The 22,658-nt window shown below is 45.4% G+C and overlaps 1 protein-coding gene across 1 annotated transcript; it reads right to left on the reverse strand.

Annotated features, from left to right (window-relative positions):
• Positions 1 to 4,840: 4,840 nt before the first annotated feature.
• LOC126108173 (ankyrin repeat domain-containing protein 65-like) lies at positions 4,841 to 20,013 on the reverse strand. Its single transcript, XM_049913415.1, has 2 exons — positions 19,853 to 20,013; positions 4,841 to 5,225 (listed from the first exon to the last, which is right to left on the reverse strand). The coding sequence occupies exons 1-2, from the start codon at positions 20,011 to 20,013 to the stop codon at positions 4,841 to 4,843; spliced, it is 546 nt and encodes a 181-aa protein (XP_049769372.1).
• Between the last annotated feature and the right edge of the window lie 2,645 nt (positions 20,014 to 22,658).

Raw genomic sequence — 22,658 nt, forward strand, 5'->3', positions numbered from 1 at the left:
ACTGTTCTATAACTGGAGATGCGAGAAAAACAAAGTATTTTTCCTAATATCAGCCTTTACTGTGCAGCTGTAAGTAAACATGTACAGGGCAGATAATATTTCGTAATGATTTTCTCATGTACGGTCTGGACCGTGCAGCACTGCATTCAGACTCAGTTCCGGAGACATATTGTGCTGGAACAGCTGGAGGCTGTCAACTACAGACATATCAGTAAAAACACGAAATGTAGAAATTACCCAAAAACTAATAACGTAACACAAAATATTTCAAATATGAAACGATGTAAACAATAATGGTGCCAAGGTGGGCAATGTGTTTTGCCTTATAGCACAGCACTGTAGCTATCAACGCAGCGTGCGAAATCACAATAAATTCTTCAGTTCCTGCGTGGTGAGTCGTTTTAAGTATTTTACTCGTAGTGTGTAAGCGCGTCGCACCAGGGAGTGTGCTGACATGTGTGGTTGTGAGTAATTCACGGAAGGGTGTGTTGCTGTTGTGGATTAGTGAAGCATAGTTATACTTGGAACCTTCCTCTCATTTGTCAGTCGTTAACTTCAGTTCCTCTTTTTTGGTTTTTGACAGTTCTGTCATTATACACTCCTGGAAATGGAAAAAAGAACACATTGACACCGGTGTGTCAGACCCACCATACTTGCTCCGGACACTGCGAGAGGGCTGTACAAGCAATGATCACACGCACGGCACAGCGGACACACCAGGAACCGCGGTGTTGGCCGTCGAATGGCGCTAGCTGCGCAGCATTTGTGCACCGCCGCCGTCAGTGTCAGCCACTTTGCCGTGGCATACGGAGCTCCATCGCAGTCTTTAACACTGGTAGCATGCCGCGACAGCGTGGACGTGAACCGTATGCGCAGTTGACGGACTTTGAGCGAGGGCGTATAGTGGGCATGCGGGAGGCCGGGTGGACGTACCGCCGAATTGCTCAACACGTGGGGCGTGAGGTCTCCACAGTACATCGATGTTGTCGCCAGTGGTCGGCGGAAGGTGCACGTGCCCGTCGACCTGGGACCGGACCGCAGCGACGCACGGATGCACGCCAAGACCGTAGGATCCTACGCAGTGCCGTAGGGGACCGCACCGCCACTTCCCAGCAAATTAGGGACACTGTTGCTCCTGGGGTATCGGCGAGGACCATTCGCAACCGTCTCCATGAAGCTGGGCTACGGTCCCGCACACCGTTAGGCCGTCTTCCGCTCACGCCCCAACATCGTGCAGCCCGCCTCCAGTGGTGTCGCGACAGGCGTGAATGCAGGGACGAATGGAGACGTGTCGTCTTCAGCGATGAGAGTCGCTTCTGCCTTGGTGCCAATGATGGTCGTATGCGTGTTTGGCGCCGTGCAGGTGAGCGCCACAATCAGGACTGCATTCGACCGAGGCACACAGGGCCAACACCCGGCATCATGGTGTGGGGAGCGATCTCCTACACTGGCCGTACACCACTGGTGATCGTCGAGGGGACACTGAATAGTGCACGGTACATCCAAACCGTCATCGAACCCATCGTTCTACCATTCCTAGACCGGCAAGGGAACTTGCTGTTCCAACAGGACAATGCACTTCCGCATGTATCCCGTGCCACCCAACGTGCTCTAGAAGGTGTAAGTCAACTACCCTGGCCAGCAAGATCTCCGGATCTGTCCCCCATTGAGCATGTTTGGGACTGGATGAAGCGTCGTCTCACGCGGTCTGCACGTCCAGCACGAACGCTGGTCCAACTGAGGCGCCAGGTGTTCAAATGGCATGGCAAGCCGTTCCACAGGACTACATCCAGCATCTCTACGATCGTCTCCATGGGAGAACAGCAGCCTGCATTGCTGCGAAAGGTGGATATACACTGTACTAGTGCCGACATTATGCATGCTCTGTTGCCTGTGTCTATGTGCCTGTGGTTCTGTTAGTGTGATCATGTGATGTATCTGACCCCAGGAATGTGTCAAAGTTTCCCCTTCCTGGGACAATGAATTCACGGTGTTCTTATTTCAATTTCTAGGAGTGTATTAATAGTAAATAGGTTGCAGAAGAAACGAACCTTCCGTTCTCAGAGGTAGGCCAACATCTCTAATTACCATTGCCCACTGTCAGATAGTGTAATTGTCGGGATATATCTGTGAACGTACGTCACTTCAGAGGTTTCAAATCGGTAGATGATCTGAGACAGGTGTTACCTTGTGAGTTTTGAAACAGTTTTAACACAAAGTTGGATGCGTAAAATTTTGTGTTCATTTGCTCTGTAATTACCGTAAAACTGCTGGTATAGTGATTCTTTTCGAGGCTGAAGATAAACATTAACAACATTCAGGGCCAACATTTTAACCTGAGTCATTTGTTTTGCAATCAAATAGCATTTGTAAGTTTCATCGAAAACGCCATGCTCTCTCGCAGGCGAATTGTTTGAAGTGGTGCCTGGAATGGATTTCGCATCGTGTAGCGTGTGCTTCACATACTTCCGATCAAAATTTAATTTTAAAACAGTTCTGCTGCCCTGCTCTGAGATTAACCTATTTACATATCAACATAAATTTTACCAGTTTCTCAGATACCAACCAGACGTTTACATACACGAGTTTAAACAGGAACACGTTTCAGACTATTTGGCGTCCGGTTATTGAGCGATATGAGCAGTGAATTCCGGCGTGTTTGACGATGCGAGGAAAGGGGACGGAGTTCTGGGCTGTTTCCCCTCTGCTGTGGCGTGCTGTGCCGTTCCAGTGAGCCGCAGTAGCAGGCAGCACCAGCTGGAGGGCGTCAGGCGCGTCCCGAACTTTCGGCGACATGCATAACATGGCCCTCTGTTACCTCCACTAAGAGCGTTTAATACCACGGCGGAGGCGTGTAAGATTGTGTCTGATGTGGAAGTCGTAGATGCACACAGAGGAACGAAACGTGAGCTTACATGTGCCACATGTGGGGAAGACGTGGCAAAAAGAAGCACTCGAGTTAACTGCGATACTTCCCCATGACGTTTCTCCTCTGTCTCCAGTACAACTGCTGTTTCTAAGAAACTCATTTAAAATGAAAGTGGCAGCTACGGAAAGTTTTAAAACAAAATATCGCCAACGAGAGGGTCTGTGTGGGTAGGTGCCATGCATCCATTTGCCGAGGATTTGCCAGGATTACAATGGGCGGTTGAACTTGCTAATAACCTGGACTGCGGGAGCAACACATTGAACTGAGGAGCATTCAGAAGTATTTGAAATTATTACCTGCAATAAACATACGTAAAGTTGTACTTCAAACCGGAGAAACATGTGTTTCAAGTAGTATTAATATGAGTCACGCTGAAGAATGAAATCAGCTGAGAAATGTTGGGATACTATTTACGCAGGAAGTTGCAAAGTAGCAGAAAATATTGGAATATAACCTGAAGTGAATGTAATGATTGATGACGGAGAGAAACGGCAAGGCAGAAGAAAACGCTTTGTTGATGAAGCATCAGGGGACGATTTAAACCAAAGCTCGAAGAACAGTTTTCAGCTAAATGTTTGCCACGTTATTACACAGCTGTAGGAAACTTGGCTGTACCGTGTGCAGCCACACGCAACACGGACACATTCCGTTTCCCGTGGAACTACGTAAGCGAACACGATTCTCCGGTCCAAGAGCTTGTGGGAAGCGACGAATCTTGCTACAGTGTAGACGTTAATAGCGAAGGTCTCTGAGAAGAAATTTTACTGTTGCAAAGATTCGTGAAGGCAATGTTGTGTCTGAGCATTTCTTCTGCGCCCTGTCAGTACCCTTTGTGAGTGAAGTGTGAGTGACGGCCTCACGGACTGTTCTGCCGGTTGCCTGCTGGCGCCTCACAAGCAGAGAGGCCGCTGACAGCTGTGGCAGGAGCCACGGACTGGCAGGGAGCGGCGAGCTGCGTCAGCTGCGGCCGCAGGGAGTGAAGTGAGGCGACAGCAGCTGAGCTGACAGGCGTATACACTCTCCACTGCACTTATTTACTCGATGTATGAGTGAAGGTAAGTGTAATTTTATTGCCTGTAGCTCCACAACTTGCGTCACCGTCTCAGCTGTGCCGTTGTGACCGATGAGTGTGGAGACTCGTGTGCGTCGTTGCGAAATTGCTTTCGTGTGCTGAAACTGGGGCCTCGGTGTTCTGTCTCCAATACAACTAGGATTGCTTTGCTCGTTGCAATCTTTTACGTCAAGTAGAGACAACAATACCAGATACAGACGATTTCCTTCATATTTTGTATGCGTGTCATGTTGTGGTCTGATTGTGTTTAGTTCAATGTAGACTGACTGTATGGTTCCAGATGATAGTCGCATTATGTAGTGTGAATACTGCTACTAATATGTCATTGTTATTAAACACAACAAGTACGGTAGAGTAGAATGTTTGCTGAATATGGAGAAGTAAATTGAGTCTGATATCAGGAGCGAAAATTCTGGTGATAGAGCTGATATAGCAGTAATCTCGGTATGTTGCAAATTAGAATAGTCTGATGTAGCACCTTGCTGACTGGTATGAAATACTTTTCAACGATCAGATATTATAGAGCAGTTGTGATTGTTCACAGTGAACTGTTGACTTTCGCCTAGTTTAGTCTGGAAGTGTACTTGTGAGATTTTTCTTGAGAGAACGATTGTCCGTTGTTACCTGGATTATTTTGCTGTTATCTGGCGTTGTCTGGGTTTTGCTACAACGTTCCTTAGAGTATTTGTGTGCTGTATGTTACTTGAAGAGGTCTGAAATTAGTGAGTCACAACACGATTCAGTTTTTTGGATCTTTGTTTAAAAAATTATGAATATTGCTCTCCTACAGATTTTTTCAGTTCCTGTTTTTTTGGACAGAGTTCGCTGGACTGTCTGCCTCATGACAGCATCTCCACCAGCCGCCTGTGGTTGTGCAGCCTGGCGATGTCCAGCGCTGTCCACCCACCAACATCAGTTGTGGCCCTCCTGTCGGCACCCGCGGCGAGCAGCGCAGCCGCCACTTCTGCGCGGCCATTGAGTGCCGCAAGATGCAGCGGCGTCCACCCCAAGTCAGTCCTGGCGTCCACCTCCGCCCCCGCCCCCACCAGCAGCCTCGCCACCTCGACGTCTCCCCTCTGTGCTGCACAGTGCAGGGCGGTCCGCCCCCACTCGCCCCTCACCCCCACGTCGGCCCCTGCGGCGATCAGCGCCCTCAGCTCCCCCACTGCCCGCTGCTCAGCCGCCTGGACCAGCCTCCTGTCCCTCTCCTTAGCAGAGAGGCTCCTGCACAAAACACACAAACTGCCACTCTCTGCTACAAACACACAACACACAGAACGAGGAAAACAGCCACACGAGGAAACAACTGTTGCGAATACAAATCTGTCCTGAAACAAAGCTACCGTATTCCCCCTCCCACAGTACAAAACAGTGCGCAATTGTGTGCATGTATTAAATTACAGCAAATCTGTTCTATCCCCCTCATAACAAAATCTTCATTCATCTTCCATTACAAATAGCATTATACAACCTCTGAAAGAATTTCATTACCACATTTCGTCACACTCATTCCTGCAAGTTGAAAGGTGGCTACACTGAGCCACAGCGCCAGACATTGGGCCAAAGAGTTTCATTCCGCCGACTCCACTGGCAGTTCTTGTCGAGATGCGGCAGTAGCCAGTGCTTGCTGAGACGTCGTAGTGAAGAGTTCTTGTCGAGAGGTCGTGCTGGAGTGTGCCTGTCGAGATGTGGTAGTGGCGAGTCGGTGTTGAGATGTTTTAGTAGGGAGTGCTCGTTCCATGTTTTATGCAGTTGTTTGATGGGCTAGACAGCAGATGTTGTTCTAATGGAGATATTGTAATGATTAGAGTGCTTTTCATCAATATATATGAAGGTAACAAAACTAACTTTTTTTTCTCATTATTTCAGTGTCTTCAATAATGCGTCATTACAGGTTCAGTCAACAAAGCATCTGGCTTGTGTTCTTCTATTAGAGTGTAATTCTGGTTTTCTTGCGTAATTATAGTATTTCTATTTTCTTTAATTACTTCAGTATAAATGATATTTAAAATTTCTTGTCTTATTGAAGAAAAACTGTGCCAGATGTGTACGTTGAATCGCACTTCCACACACAGAACAGCTACACTTGTGCTTTGTTGGCTTCGTAGGTTTTATAGTTGCTGGGGACTTAATTAATTCATTGTGTTAACGGAAATTTTCTTTCATTCTTTGTCGTTGTTCTATGCAGTGTTTGCCTGTACAAAATGTTCACTACATGAGCCCACAAGAGAAAAGTGCTCTGTGTGATTATCGGTTTACATGCAAACTGACACTTCGATAATGCAAATACCAGAAAACGTGTTATTGGACATTACACAGCCATTACGCTTGCATATTCAAATTTATTGTAATAAATGAAACCTCAGAAAGCAGCATCCTCCTTTAAATGACACGACGAAAGTTTTCTCACTGCGCTAACATCGGGGAATGCAATCTAACAAGTAAAGAAGGAATATCTCAAGTACGGTTACAGTCACAAGTAACAAAGAGTGTGCAACTTGAAACTCGAAATGATCTGCCATAAAGTTTCGTGTTTCCCGGAGATTCGAACGCAGCACTTGATCGGATGGTTAACCAAGCACAATGAAACGTCAGAAACCGTCATTTTTAACCGGCAATGAGATGACAAACTGAAACCAGGAGACGAAAGTGTTTTGCGTTATGCGCACTCAAACCCAGTACCTATCGACACTGACTTCTAGTCATGCGTAGACGTTCTACACTGATTTACTTCATTAGCAGCGAAATGTGCGCATTTCTGTATTGTAAATAAAATTATGAAAATTTTCTGCTGACTAGCAATCGAACCCTGGACACACAGTTGTTGACTACATACAAAGATACCTCGACTGTGCTATTCTCTTTCACCAGTAGCCAGGAGTGGCATGTTTGAAAGTGACACGACAGGACGAAAAGCTGCCCGTCTGACTTGGGACTCGAAACCAGTACCACCATTATTGTTAGCAAAGCCCAGAGAATCGGTAAAATCAGAATAATATCTCACATGTATTTTGCTGTGCTCATGCTGGAACTTAAAGTGACATGCCAGGATTCGAACCCAGGGATGTGTCTCTTGTGAATGTCTTTATGACTTTGCAGACAAGTGGAGACAATGAAGCAGTGGAAATGCATCATCTGAAAGTGATCAAACGTGACGAAAAGGGAGATCTGAGTTCGAATTCCAGTCCATCGTCAATATTTTCCACGTCTCAGGCTCGAATGCAGTAAGAGTCAAGTGCGATGCGCCCTTGTACAGCAATTGGCTCATTGATTTAAAAAAAATATCGCTTAAGAAAGGTGACTGGTGACAGAGGTTCGACCCGGCGTGACTTCCGCACCTGTCAATTGGCTCATTGATTTAAAAAAAATATCGCTTAAGAAAGGTGACTGGTGACAGAGGTTCGACCCGGCGTGACTTCCGCCCCTGTCAGGGCCCAACCTGTAGCGACTCTCCTCCAGGCTACCAGAGGTGGGAGAGATGCTGCTTATGCTTGTGAAAAATGATTGCCGGATGTGAGAAACGAACCCAGACCTTCATCATTTGTAGCAAGAATCGTTTCAACTTTTTTTTACTAGCAACTATTACCACGAATTAAAATTCATGCGAGTTGCGGTATTCGAATCCACTACATGCAGACTAGAAACTCGCGCCCTTAACCCCTTTTATTTCATTTAATTTTTTAACCATTCCGAGGTCTGGCCACGACGCCTCCCCCGTACCTGTTACAGAGTCGCTGCGCTATTTTCGCGCATAATTTTTTTATTTTTTTCATTTCTAATTTTTTTTTTATGTTTAGCACTTCATCTGAAAGACCGTGTTTGCACACAAACTAACTCAGCTGAGAGCGACGCCTTCCAAGTTCCGTGTTCACGATGGTTTGCTTTCCGATTTATTTCTCAACATCTTGTAAATCGCCCAATGCCTCAGTTCCCGAGGCTCGTTTGGGAAGTTGGTCTTCTGCCATCCCCGAGTACTGCACGCGCTGGAAGCTCCGTGCTGCGATTCCTGATACAGCGGGTGACGATGAATGTAACGCAGAACAGCAGAAATCAGTGCAGTCGCTTCTGGCTAAAAGGATTTTTCACATACAGAACGAAGTGAAATAAAGTGTACTAAAAAGTACCACGTGTTCTGTCGTGAGGACCAGCTTTTCCTCCGAGATTCCTTCAACACAAAATAGACTGCTTCTGACCTATGTATTTTAAATTAGATTTCTGTTTCGTTAAAAATAAGTAAGTCAGTAAGAAGCACCGTTTAACACAAAAGAGCTTAAGGACGATTCATTATGATGTTCTTGCGTTCACGCCTTTGTCTATTCACTTTGCACACTGCTCCACGTAACTGTATGCACTGAAACATGTTGCGGAGTTCCTCTCGCAGTTTCCCGCCTCAGCGACGCACGCGCCGCCCCGCGGCCCGCTCGTGGCCGGCGTGCGTGCGGCGACCCACCCAGCGCCCGCCCGCCTCGCTCCCCTCTGCTGGCAGGAGGTGCGTTGTCTGTCCTCTTAGCCAGTTTACAGCATTCCTTCATTCACACGGCACGTCGCTACGATTCAAAAAGATTGGAAGGCAAGGTACTGGCAACAGAGTTCGTGTTATCGTGGCTAACAATTCTCTGATAACTCACCAGATGTCCTTCACTTGAGCGCGTACGAACCTCGCCTGCTGTCAGGTCGTGATTCTCTCACGTGCTGCCGACCACCCAGGTGGACTGCCTCAAGTCTCGCTTTGGTTGCTACTTTCCTGTTTACTGCCCTCTACCGAGTAGTTTTCACACTCGTTGGTAGGTGAGGGGTGCCGATGTTTGTCCAAATGGCCCTCCAGCCGTAGTGCGGCTACTTTTGTACAGTCACGTTTCCGCTTTTGCTTCTCATTAATTCCACGTACATGTTCTTGACTTTTACCATATTCGACAGCCAACTCTGGTTTGAGTATAACTGAGTTGGAATCAAAATTGTTCAAAACGATAAAAGCCATTGGCGACGTGCCGTACATCTGTGGGTGCATTCCAGACAGTGGGAGTAATTTCGTCTGGTAAGTGCGGCGTGAGGGCCGTGTGTGTGTCTTCTTCCGCATCTAGTGTGTCGAACACACGAATATAGTTTCTCACTTTCTCCCAAAGTCGGCGATATTTAATCTCCCCCTCCCCCCTCCCCGTTGCCGCCTGAGATGGTCAACGTGTCAAACTTTATCTTAAAAATATTACCACGAGTTACAAAATGGCGCAAAGCTGACAGAAATCTTGCTGCTGTTTCACCTGTTATGGGTAAAACTTCTGCCACGCAGTTGACTTTACAGACCATCTACATATGTGCAAAGTGTGGCCTTTGGATGTCGTCAAGCCTTCTCTATGTTCTTTGACTCCAACTGGCACGCTGGCAAGCACTTTCTTAGAGTTTGCAGCTGCAGTACGATTTACGTTAGACCTGTAGTCCAGAGGCAGAACTTGGACTGAGGTCTCGCATGTTTCGCAAAGATATTCCGCACCCCACATTCATGATGTGTGCTTTACTGTTGCTTAGCTTTGAACCTGACGCAAGTTGGTATTTGTTGGTGACCTGCAATGCCTTCTGCGACTCGCTCTCGCCGGAGATCACGACACCCCGTCACCTGTGTACGCCCTACACACGATATTCTGGCGACATGTGTATGTGTGTGTGTGTGTGTGTGTGTGTGTGTGTGTGTGTGTGTGTGTGTGCGCGTGTGCGTGCGTGCAGCCCTCGCAGCTGTTTCTGCAGAGCGGCCAGCAGGGCCTCAGCGGCAGTGGCGAACGAGGCCCTCCACACAGGACCACCTCGGCGCACACAACTCTTGAGTGCGAGCTGCCTGGTTAGCTGACCACTCACTGATCATGACTTGCAAACTGCTGTTCTTCAACATTATACCAATTACCTTGACAAAATATTGCAGAAAATCCAGTACGGTCATTGTTTCAAGAAGGCACTGGTGACTCTCCCTATCGAAAGCATTCCCGAAATCGAGCGACATTACGGCGCACTAGAGCGTGACAACATGTGCCGCAGCTACCATGTCGCTATATTCACGGACAGTTTGAATACTTTATCTGCCTCTACCCACCGTAGTTCCATACGGGCCAGTCACCTCATGCATTATCATTTTCACTCTCCAGCAAGAACGCGCACCATTAATTTTGTAACCACCATTCAGGACAATAACTCATCTCAAGAGTCCCTTTAGTCAGCCATAGTGCCAGCAGTGCTAGTGTTTTCAATACAGTCCTTAGACAGGTAGTGCTTTTTTATTGTTTTCTACATGAAGTGTGTGGTAACCACAGTTAAGTTAACTAGTAGCCGCCTTTAGTGAATTAGCAGTCTAGTTAAAAGTTGATTAACTCTCTACAGTAAATTGATTCCTTAGGACGGATAGGATGTGTGACCGCTGTGTACGGACGCAGGGGGAGCTGGCCACTGTTTGCGAACAGCTGAGCGTGTTGATGGCCGCGGTCAGCCGTCTTCAGGCTGCTGCCTCGGAGTGTAGCGGCAGTGGGGAGTCCGGTGTGTCGCAAGGTACACCCCAGGTGTTACACGCGTCACCCACTGTCCCTGCTGTCGAGACATCTTCGCGGGTACCGGGCGCGGTTGGGCCACCCTCTCCCCAAGGGGAGTGGCGGGTTCAGCGGCGTTCGCGGCGCACGAGGCGGAGGGTCAATGTGGAGGCTGGCCGAGTGGCATCGCCCGCTCTGCCTGTGAGTGGACATGTGGCCGCTCCTTCAGCAAGGTCCGAGCAGGCACACGGGGGGAGGGGTTTATTAGTTGTTGGGAGCTCCAACGTTAGGCTTCGGGAAAAAGCGGAAAGGTCTGAGAAATAGGCCAGCGTTCACTCTGTCTGCTTGCCGGGGGGTTTCACCCGAGATGTGGAGGAGGCCCTGCCGGCGGCGATAGAGAGCACTGCGTGCACCCGACTGCAAACTGTTGCTCATATCGGCACCAATGACTCCTGCCGTCTGGGTCCAGAGGTCATCCTCAGTTCGTACAGGCGGTTGACAGAGTTGGTGAAGGCAGAAAGCCTCGCTCGCGGGGTGGAATCTAAGCCAACTATTTGTAGTATCGTTCCCAGAACCGATCGCGGTCCTCTGGTTTGGAGCCGAGTGGAAGGCTTAAACCAGAGGCTCAGACGATTCTGCGGAGATCTGGGGTGCAAATTTCCCGACCTCCGCTATCGGGTGGAGAAATGTAGGGTCCCCCTGAATAGGTCAGGCGTGCACTACACGCCGGAAGCGGCTACAAGGGTAGCGGAGTACGTGTGGAGTGCACATGGTGTTTTTTTTAGGTTAGAGAATCCCCTCCCTAGGCCCGACAACACGCCTCCTGAGACGCAGCAAGGTAGGAGTAGGCAAAATGCAACAGGGAATAACAATATTAATGTGCTAATAGTAAACTCCAGGAGCGTCTACAGAAAGGTCCCAGAACTGCTCTCATTAATAAACGGTCACAACGCTCATATAGTACTAGGGACAGAAAGTTGGCTGAAACCGACGTATATAGTAATGAAATCCTAAATTCAGATTGGAATGTATACCGCAGAGACAGGCTGGACAGTGAAGGGGGAGGCGTGTTTATAGCCATAAGAAGTGCAATAGTATCGAAGGAAATTGACGGAGATCCGAAATGCGAAATAATTTGGGTGAAGGTCACGGTTAATGCAGGCTCAGACATGGTAATTGGATGTCTCTATAGGCCCCCTGGCTCAGCAGCTGTTGTGGCTGAGCACCTGAAGGATAATTTGGAAAATATTTCGAGTAGATTTCCCCACCATGTTATAGTTCTGGGTGGAAATTTTAATTTGCCGGATATAGACTGGGAGACTGAAATGTTCATAACGGGTGGCACGGACAAAGAATCCAGTGAAATTTTTTCAAGTGCTTTATCTGAAAAGTATCTTGAGCAGTTAAACAGAGAATCGACTCGTGGCGATAACATATTGGACCTTCTGGTGACAAACAGACCCGAACTATTTGAAACAGTTAACGCAGAACAGGGAATCAACTATCATAAACTGGTTACTGCATCGATGATTTCAGCCGTAAATAGAAATATTAAAAAAGGTAGGAAGATTTTTCTGTTTAGCAAAAGTGACAAAAAGCAGATTTCAGAGTACCTGACGGCTCAACACAAAACTTTTGATTTAAGTACAGACAGTGTTGAGGATCAGTGGACAAAGTTCAAAACCATCGTACAATATGCGTTAGATGAGTATGTGCCAAGCAAGATCGTAACAAATGGGAAAGAGCCACCGCGGTACAACAACCGAGTTAGAAAACTGCTGCGGAAACAAAGGGAACTTCACAGCAAACACAAACATAGCCAACACCTTGCAGACAAACAAAAATTACGCGAAGCGAAATGTAATGTGAGGAGGGCCATACGAGAGGCGTTCAATGAATTCGAAAGTAAAGTTCTATGTACTGACGTGGCAGAAAATCCTAAGAAATTTTGGTCTTGTCTCAAAGCGGTAGGTGGATCAAAACAAAATGTCCAGACACTCTGCGACCAAAATGGTTCTGAAACAGAGGATGGCAGACTAAAGGCCGAAATACTAAATCTCTTTTTCCAAACCTGTTTCACAAAGGAAGAATGCACTGTAGTTCCTTCTCTAGATTGTCGCACAGATGACAAAATGGTAGATATCGAAATAAACGACAGAGGGATAGAGAAACAATTGAAATCGCTCAAAAGAGGAAAGGCCGCTGGACCTGATGGGATACCAGTTCGATTTTACACAGAGTACGCGAAGGAACTTGCCCCCCTTCTTGCAGCGGTGTACCGTAGGTCTCTAGAAGAGCGTAGCGTTCCAAAGGATTGGAAAAGGGCACACGTCATCCCCGTTTTCAAGAAGGGACGTCGAACAGATGTGCAGAACTATAGACCTATATCTCTAACGTCGATCAGCTGTAGAATTTTGGAACACGTATTATGTTCGAGTATAATGACTTTCTGGAGACTAGAAATCTACTGTGTAGGAATCAGCATGGGTTTCGAAAAAGACGATCGTGTGAAACCCAGCTCGCGCCATTAGTCCACGAGACTCAGAGGGCCATAGACACGGGTTCCCGGGTAGGTGCCGTGTTTCTTGACTTACGCAAGGCGTTCGATACAGTTCTCCACAGTCGTTTAATGAACAAAGTAAGAGCATATGGACTATCAGACCAATTGTGTGACTGGATTGAAGAGTTCCTAGGTAACAGAACGCAGCATGTCGTTCTCAATGGAGAGAAGTCTTCCGAAGTAAGAGTGATTTCAGGTGTGCCGCAGGGGAGTGTCGTAGGACCGTTGCTGTTCACAATATACTTAAATGACCTTGTGGATGACATCCGAAGTTCACTGAGGCTTTTTGAGAATGATGCTGTGGTATATCGAGAGGCTGGAACGACGGAAAATTGTACTGAAATGCAGGAGGATCTGCAGCGAATTGATGCATGGTGTAGGGAATGGCAATCTTATCTCAATGTAGACAAGTGTAATGTGCTGCTAATACACAGAAAGAAAAATCCCATATTATTTAGCTACAATATAGCAACTCAGGAACTGGAACCAGTTAATTCCGTAAATTATCTGGGAGTATGCATTAGGAGTGATTTAAAATGGAATAATCATATAATGTTGATCGTCGATAAAGCAGATGCCAGACTGAGATTCATTGGAAGAATCCTAAGGAAATGCAATCCGTAAACAAAGGAAGTAGGTTACAGTACGATTGTTCGCCCACTGCTCGAATACTGGTCAGCAGTGTGGGATCCGTACCAGACAGGGTTGATAGAAGAGATAGAGAAGATCCAAAGGAGAGCAGTGCGCTTCGTTACAGGATCACTTAGTAATCGCGAAAGCGTTACGGAGATGATAGATAAACTCCAGTGGAACACTCTGCAGGAGAGACGCTCAGTAGCTCGGTACGGGCTTTTGTTGTAGTTTCGAGAACATACCTTCACCGAGGAGTCAAACAGTATATTGCTCCCTCCTACGTCTCGTGAAGAGACGGTGAGGATAAAATCAGAGAGATTAGAGCCCACACAGAGACATACCGACAATCCTCCTTTACACGAACAATACGAGACTGGAATAGAAGGGAGAACCGATAGAGGTACTCACGGTACCCTCCGCCACATCATCTAACTTAAAACTAACTTACGCTAAGGTCGACACACACGCCCATACCAGAGGGAGGACTCGAACCTCCGACGGGGGCAGCCGCGCAGAGCGCGCGGCGAACGGTGGAAAGTATCAACACAAAGGCATCAGACGTGACGAAAAGGGAGATCCGAGTTCGAATCTCAGTCCAGCACCGATATTTTGCACATCTCATGCCGAAATAAAATAAGATTCAGCTGCCCAGTGATCTTGCACGATGAGTGGCACATTCATCAAAAAACACTCTCGCGTAAGAAAGGTTACTGGTGACTGACTTTCAACCTGGCATGGTTAGGTCTCTGTCATGGCCCACCCTAGAAGGACTCTCGCGCAACAAGTAGCAAAGTGACGTCTCGTATGTCCGTTTGAAAATTTCGACGTGTTATTCCGATCCGAGGTTAAACACGTCGACTGAAGAAGTTGCTGGCTCATCTGGAATAGGAGAAGAAATTCCTGAAGAGTCCGTTCATAGTGACCTATCAAAATTACGATTGAAGGGCGCAGTGGTGTATTATGAAAAGCTGTTGACGGAAAATATTTTAATTGCATCGACATCTTCGGAAGAAATCTCTCACGATGCTATGTTATTGGCCGGAGAACTTTATAATAATACACTGGAACTTTTGGGCGCAGAAACATTCGTAACTGAAGAGGAATTAATTGACGCTCATGAGGATTGCGAAGAATGTGAGGAGAACGACGAACAGTTCGAAGTGCCACAAAATGATTCGTCTCCAGACGAATATAAACAGTCACCGAAAAGATTTAAAGGTAACATGATTCCCTTTGCCTACAAAGTCAAAGTCGTGAATATTGCTAAAGCGCACCTCACGTGGTCCTTGGCGACATTGCAAAAAAAGCCAATTGATGCGAAAAGAATATCTTTCACAATGGAAGACAAATTTATCCATTCGCGTACCACCACTTTTAAAATCTGAGGCGATAGATTCGTGGACCTACGACCGTTTTGTGGAAGCAAGACAGCAACATCAGCAAGTTGCGACAATGGACATTAGCTGCGGCTGCACAATTCGTCGATTTCAAATTCAAGGCGTCTGATCGATAGGTCACGGCATTTAAACAGAAGCACAGAATTTCACAACGCAAGCTCACGAAACTGGTTTCGAAAAAAGAAGCGGCGTCAATGGAGGCCATCCAGGCGTCTGCGGATGCCTTTCGTCGGCAGACGTGCCGGTTAATCCCTCAATACCACGACGAGGATTATGCGATAAATACTGACCAAACAGGTAAATACATGTTTTGTGCGTACAAAATGTTTTTACCGATGTAAAATATATCAATTCAAATTTAATTATAGAAAAATATATTTACATACACATTCGAATATTGTTTAATATTAAAAATACTATTGTTTTAGGATACCAATATCAATCTCACTGAAAAAGTAAAACAGTTTTCGTGAAAAAGTCGGATTTGAATGAAGTGACGCATTCGTACACCGCACAATATTCAATAACATTATCCGGAAAACTGCTCCCACATGTCTTCATATGCTTACAAGAAGCGACCGGTCATTTCGGACCTCGTATTCACTAATTAATAGATGGCTATGGCAATACTTATACGAACGTCATCGTAACCATCGCAGTCCGGAAAAGGAACAACAGTTTTATACATGGATTTTTTCCGCAAATGTTTAAAATCTTTCGTCGGGGACAGTAAATATTTGCTTCTCATTGACTCTTGGGGAGGTCAAACGATTCCGGAGACATATGATGCAATTTTTCAAGGTGACGGAAATATGCCAACTTGGTCTCTGAAAGTCATACCTCAAAAATGCACTTCTTTGGTGCAACCTTGTGATGTTTACTTTTACAGGCAAGTTAAAAATTTCGTAAACCGCTTGCAAAATAGCAGCGCATTGTAACAGGAGAATCGTGAAATTAATTCCCGGGAAGATTGCATCAAAATTCATTCTATAATTCTCCATCAATCATCGTCACCAATATTCCGAGACATGATTCAGTATGACTGGTTTGCCTCAAAATTATCAGAAACTAGAAACATTTTCGTAAATATTAATGGGGCATGTTTTTGTACAGATTTATTGCGAACGCCCGTTTTTATATGTTGCGCAAGATGTCGCAAAAATTACTGCTTTGTTTGTTTTTACGATAATTACCACTGCGGTTCTTGTTTATAATTATTATATGTATAAAAATTGAATTTTTCCCAATCGACTTTGTTATTCTGATTAAAAAACCAATGTTTCTCCTCATATACTTTACAATGGAAAATGGAAAACCCACCGCCATGATTTGTGTTGTTGGACAAAAAGAAAGAAATGACATAGATGAGGTGACAGATAATTGCAGTCATAAATTACAGTGATCGAAGAATGAGTCTTTAGCAGTAGCACAAATCGGCACCTTCACTGTCACCTTCAGTTGGTGGCAGTTCAGCACGCACATTTTCTTCTTTTGCAGCCTGAGGTTCCTCATCATAATTTCCCGGACCCAAATTAATCATTCAGTAAATCCTTGACGTGTGTTCCTTCCAGGGTAAATTATGTGGACAGAGGAGCAGTCCCGAACAGCGACATCGCAAAATCCTTCACTGCCTTGTTATGTTTGTCAGTTCCAGCCTTCTAAACGCATCCTTGGGGAGTTCAAGATCTTTCTTTGTATCAGACACCAGATGTTTGCCGTCACATTCTTGTATCTGCTGTACTAGTGATTTATTTTTCATGTGCGACTTGCAGGTGAGGTTGGGAACGTGAACCCAACCCATTCCCTCTCTACTAGGAATCCAGTTCCTAACCAATACCCATTCTTTTGAAGACAATTCGGAGCATGTTGCCACATTTCTTATTGTGATTCTGATATTTCAGTATTTTCTCGAATTCATTTTCCGTATTTTCATGCTTCCGTCTTTCAGCTAAAATCACCTTTGCTGTAACTTTTTTGGAGTTTAAAAGCTTTTTGCTGAGATAACTTAGTTCAATATTATACTCCCGAATGTGTTTTAGCTTAAAACTTATTTTTTGTATATTTATCGGCGGCTCTACACTTTCTGGCCTGACAATGTCTTATAGTTTCGCTGTAGTGCACCCTGGATCGTTACACATTATGCCCCATGTTCGTTTAACATACAATGCCATCGCTTTAAACTTTATGTCAGACCCATTACTCCATTGCTTGGATCCAAAACTGCTGTCTTCACCGGCACTCGAAACAATTCCCCTATCCACAAGAACTTTGCTAAAGTGGACATGATCGCCTTCTCCACCATTGATGGAATGGGGAGAACCTGTGCTATGTAGTAGGCATTGGATAAAATATACGTGTTGATAAACAGTATTCTCTGGAACTGGTCTATGCTACGTTGACAGTTTTCAATCAAAGCTCCCTTGATTTTTCTTGCCACCTCCCGCCAACTTATTTCGATCATTTTTAAAAGGGAAGTTGTCAATGCTATTCCAAGGGCTTTGCTTTCATTAACATGGTTCGCCCACTCAATGCGCAAGTTAGCAAGCCGCTTTATATCTAGAAATTTATTTTTGTTTCCGTTTACCCTCGGCACCTGATGCGGAACAGTATTTTGCAAGTACCATCTCTAGTTGCGTCACATCTGTTTGGTCTCTGATGATTACGCCTGCATCGTCAGCGTAAGCGCCTACCACGGTCATGGTAATGCCTGTCAGCCTGTGTTGTGGCTGTCTCAAGAAAGGTTCCAGCGATATAACGAACAGGAGCATGGATAAGGGGCTTCCTTGGGTAACACCCCTTTTTATTTCAATTTTTTTTGTCAGTTGACAGCTAACAGAGATTTGTGCAGTAACGCCCATAGCCACGTTCTCGGGGATGTCGATGGTTTTTGGCAGGAAGTCCATTCGACGCATTGTCTCTATCAGGTATTTGTGATTAATTTGATCAAATGCCTTATGGACGTCTATGAAAAGCAGTCCACATTTTATGTTACTTGCCTGCGCTAGCGCAATGGCATCGCGACACAAAGCCGCAGTTTGTAAAATCGTCCTTCTGAAAGCACAAGTCTGCTGTTGTCCTATGATGTCGGCGGTGCATGGTGTAAAGCGCTTGTTAATTACTCGAGCTATAATTCTATAATCCGAATTTAAAAGCGAAATCGGCCGTAGGTTACTTATTTTTTTGCAGCCTGTGTTCTTCGGGATCAACACGATTTTGCATTGTTTCAACTCTGCAGGCACTGGCTTCCCCTGTAAGACTTCATTGACAATTTCGGTGAACTTTCTCCTATTAGGGTCCAAAATCGTTTATAGAATTCAATGGGCAGTCTGTCAGGTCCTGGAGATTTCCTAGCGGGGGAGCTGCACACGATTTCCAATACATCTTCCTTGGTGATGTCCGAAGAAATGTTATCATCATCTCCTCGCGATATTCGTGGAAGATATGCACCAAAGAGCTCATCGTATTCTTCTTCGTTTGTTTCCCCTGACGCATACATACGTTCATAATACGCTGAGATCTCTCTGTTTCCTTCTGGGTGGTGAATATGGTACCATCGTCGATCTGAAGTTCATCCACGAAACTACTTCTATTCTTGGCGTGTCTGACAAGGTGGTACAGTGCAGCAGTCTCATCTTCAGTGACTGACTCTGCTTTGCTTTTCATTTCAAGTCCCTCCAGTTACTTACGTTTCAGACTTGATAATTTTGCTTTTATTTGCTTGATGTCTTTTAATCTTGTAGGAATTGCATCTGTCTGATCGTAGAGTTCCCTTAGCACGCTGTAGTAGAATTCTACAGTCTGTTTCGTTTCTGTGGCCATATCTATACTCAAAGATATTAAAACTTTCCTTAACTTCGGTTTCGCTCGTTGGGTCCACCATTCTATCACACTTGGAAAGTTGGTCAGTGAACGGAGACATATTTCCCAAGCTCTGGTCAGGGCATCTTCTAAGTCTTCTTCTGATAATAACGAAATATTTAGATTCCACTGGCTTCTTACTCTTCTGGTAGGTTGTGGTGTTAAATTTACGCAGGTCAACAACACACTGTCATCGGAAAAACTAACGGGAACAGCTTCTGTTTTCAGTACTTTATCTGCTAAATTTTCCGTTACGTAAATTCTGTCAATTCTACTACATTAATTCGCAACAATGAGTGAAGTTCACCATTGTTGGTTATTTTATTTCCCACGCATATTTTAAATCAACAACGAGATGTCTCAAGTCTCGTGAGTAATTGAAGTTGGGGATTTGATCCTTTCGACTCAATACACAATTAAAATTTCCCCCTATTAAGTTGGAGGGGGTTTTTCCTCAGTAAAGAAATGACGCTTTCAATAAAGAATGTGGCTCTTGCAGCTTTATTACTGCTGCCAGAAGGAGCATATGAACTGACTATAGTGACTCCTGCTACGTTTATTCCAATACCTCATCCCGATTCTAATTTATCAACGTTATGTACGGGGATGCCTTCTCTAACTAAAGTGGCTGTGCAACACTCGTTTCAGCAGAAATATTGTAAAAATCGACGTAATTGGACAAATTTAATTGTGGGAATACCACTTCCTGTAGCAGAGCAATATCCGTCGCTGACTCATACAGAAACTGTTTCAGAGCAGCTATTTTAACATCCGACTGTATCCTATTAATGTTTAGCGTGGTAATCGTATATGACTGTAACATAGGGGAGTGACCTCTTTTCCCGCTAGTCTATTATTTGATGCCACTCCATGCCGGATACTTCCTGAGAATCTGACTGGAGACCACCGTCCCGGTTTGCATTACAACCTTTCTTTATACTTTTCTTGCGATTTGCATTGAGTCTGGCCTCCACCGAATGTCTGCTCCGCCCACCCCCTGAGCAGTTTTCCACTGAGGGCGGTGTCGGTGGATCTGAGGGGCAGTCGTGTGCCACCATCTCGTCTCGTCTGCCAAAGGCGGCGCACACGCAGTTTGCGAATGTTCTTCCAACGCCCCGTCACTTCTATGATCACTTTCGTCTGCTGTTTGTGTGTTATTGCTGTAAAACTCCGCTTCTTCGCCTTGGGATTTGGGCTGTGACGTCGCCTGTTGTTGACAATCACTCGCTACCTCGTCACGTTTGCTTTCAGTTGCATCTGCGAGTGAATCTGTCTGCGTTGGTTGACGTACGGCTACTGCAGCGCGGGGCTGTGGCGTCACCGAGACGAGCGCATTGCCATCTACCGGCGCGCCCAGCGCTACAGAGTGGGGCTGTAGTGTCACTTTGACCTGTTCGGGTGATGGTGGCGGGTTCGATTTGTCTACTGATGCACTTGACTCAAGAGTTTGAATCTATGCTGACAATATTGTCTGAAATCTGTGCTACTGCCGTTACAAGTTCGACGTCTCTTGTTAGTGGCTATACTACTTTTTCCAGCCGGATTGTCTACAGTGTCTTTCCTGAGTAAAGGTGGAAATGCTTCAAGAGTATTTAGTGGCCTTTCGTCCACATTTCCCGTAATGCTGGAAAGGTGACCGCCCGTCATTCATTTTCGGTCACAAGATCAGCCAGTGATAACCTTTTACGCTGTAGTAAATTATTCTGCAATACAAACACTTTTTTTGGACAGTTTTGCCGGAGTTTCCCACTTTCATATGTGACAAATCAAAGTCTGTCCATTGTATATAACGTGCGCTTTGTAGCCACAAACCAAAATATGAGATGGAATGTTCTGTTTGACATGCATATCGACAGAACAAATCTATGCTGGCTTGACCATCGTTCATTACAAATTTGCCTGATGTCACCTTATTTAGATAATACGTCTTTTAAGTAGCAGTTTTCTACCTCAGGGGGGAAATTAAATTCTCTGACTTGTTTATAATCAACATCAGCATTTGAAATGGTAACTCTACTCACCGAATTATCGCGATGGCGGAATTCGGCTTTTCCTTCAAATTTCCGCAAAATCCGTTCCAGCACCAACAAGGAAAGCAGCTTCAAAAAAAAGCAGTATTGCTCCAAGTTATAATAAGCAGTGTGCGTCTGGTCCGAAGTAACGCCAATAACGTCGACGATCCAGTCATGAGTTTCCAGTTAACTTGGCTGAACATTACGGGCTGCTTTGTCAAATCCAAATCTTGGGGTAAGCTTTCTGGGAAACGTGGTTGCCATGTCAGCAGTTAACAACTCGGGAAAACAAGGAAACTAAAATGCTGCATCACCAGAATCAGTTTTACACAACACTGTAACGCGGAGACTGAATGTAAAGTCGTAAAACCCAAACAGAAGCGCCACAGCGCGCCCGCTCAGGACGGCCGCAAAATCCGCTATTCTGGTCCCAGACAAACGAAACTTTTGTGTAATTGTTTGTCGAAAGGCTATGAACGATAATGGACACCGCCCAAAGTACAACTGTCCGTATCCAAATATATTTTTAAATTATTTAGCAGTGCGAACCAAACTGCGATCTCTGTTTACGTTGCTAAGCAGAGATACGATCTACGATACAGGGGTTCACTGATGTCGCTTTGAGTACTAAAAACTCAACGCAATTGCCCATTGCTCTGCTTCTTTCGATGCGTTGTATTTACATTTGACTTTTTTTCCTGGAAGGGTAATCGGAAGTTTGCGTCAATGACAGAGTTACCGCCACAATCTTATCTTTACAGATACGCACTAACATTGAATTTACTTGCGTTATTGCAGTGCCTGTGGTATTCCGAATTATGATGCAAACTTCCTGTGCACCTCCGAAGGAACGGGCAAAGCGGCGACTACAGGTGCTATGAAATACGAGAAACGCTTCCGCAGTCGCGAATACGGACAACCGTTAGATGAACAGTGGAATGACGACAGTGAAAGTTCGTGTCGGACCGGGACTCGAAGCCGTGTTTCCCGCTTATCACGACCGGTCGCAATATCGTATTTACTCGCCGACATCAGGCAAACGACTTCCAGGTAAAATGCCTCACCTGTACAGATGTACGAGCACACGCTGTAGCCGCCGTAGTGCCTGTTCCACTGGAGACGCAAGCATATGCAGCGGAACTTCACACTGTGATTCGGAATAACACGGGCTCTGCAGTGTCGTATTCAGTATATTGTACAACAAGTACGTTTAGATGAAACTTACACCAGTTGTCTTAGTAACGTTACTGGAACCTGAATAAGCGTTACTAATCCGTACAAATATAAAAATACCAGTTATTGCTATTATATACGCGTGCCCTAATTGCTTTGTACATTAGCATTTCCAACGACAGAGTCCAATGTTATTTACACTAATGGGAAACGTCTAATTTTTCTGGAATGAAAAATTTTGTGAAGATAACATTAACAGCCATAAATTGTTTGCAGGCATGTGTTTGAGATGGACAATGTTATGTAGAAATTGTCCCCACAAATCAAAATCTTTGAGTGCAACTGTGTCGAACAGAAGAAAAAATTAAATTTGGTAATGCAAGCTGCCAGTCCTACCTCGTACATTATGTTCGAACTTTGCCCAACGCAGTACTGTGAGTATGTGCTAACTTTAGAGTTTTTTAGGTCCTTGCGGGAGAGTTTAAAATTCCAACTTTCCTCGGCGCTAGCGGCAACAA

The sequence above is a fragment of the Schistocerca cancellata genome, chromosome 11 (genome assembly GCF_023864275.1).
Source record: "Schistocerca cancellata isolate TAMUIC-IGC-003103 chromosome 11, iqSchCanc2.1, whole genome shotgun sequence".
NCBI lineage: Eukaryota > Metazoa > Arthropoda > Insecta > Orthoptera > Acrididae > Schistocerca > Schistocerca cancellata.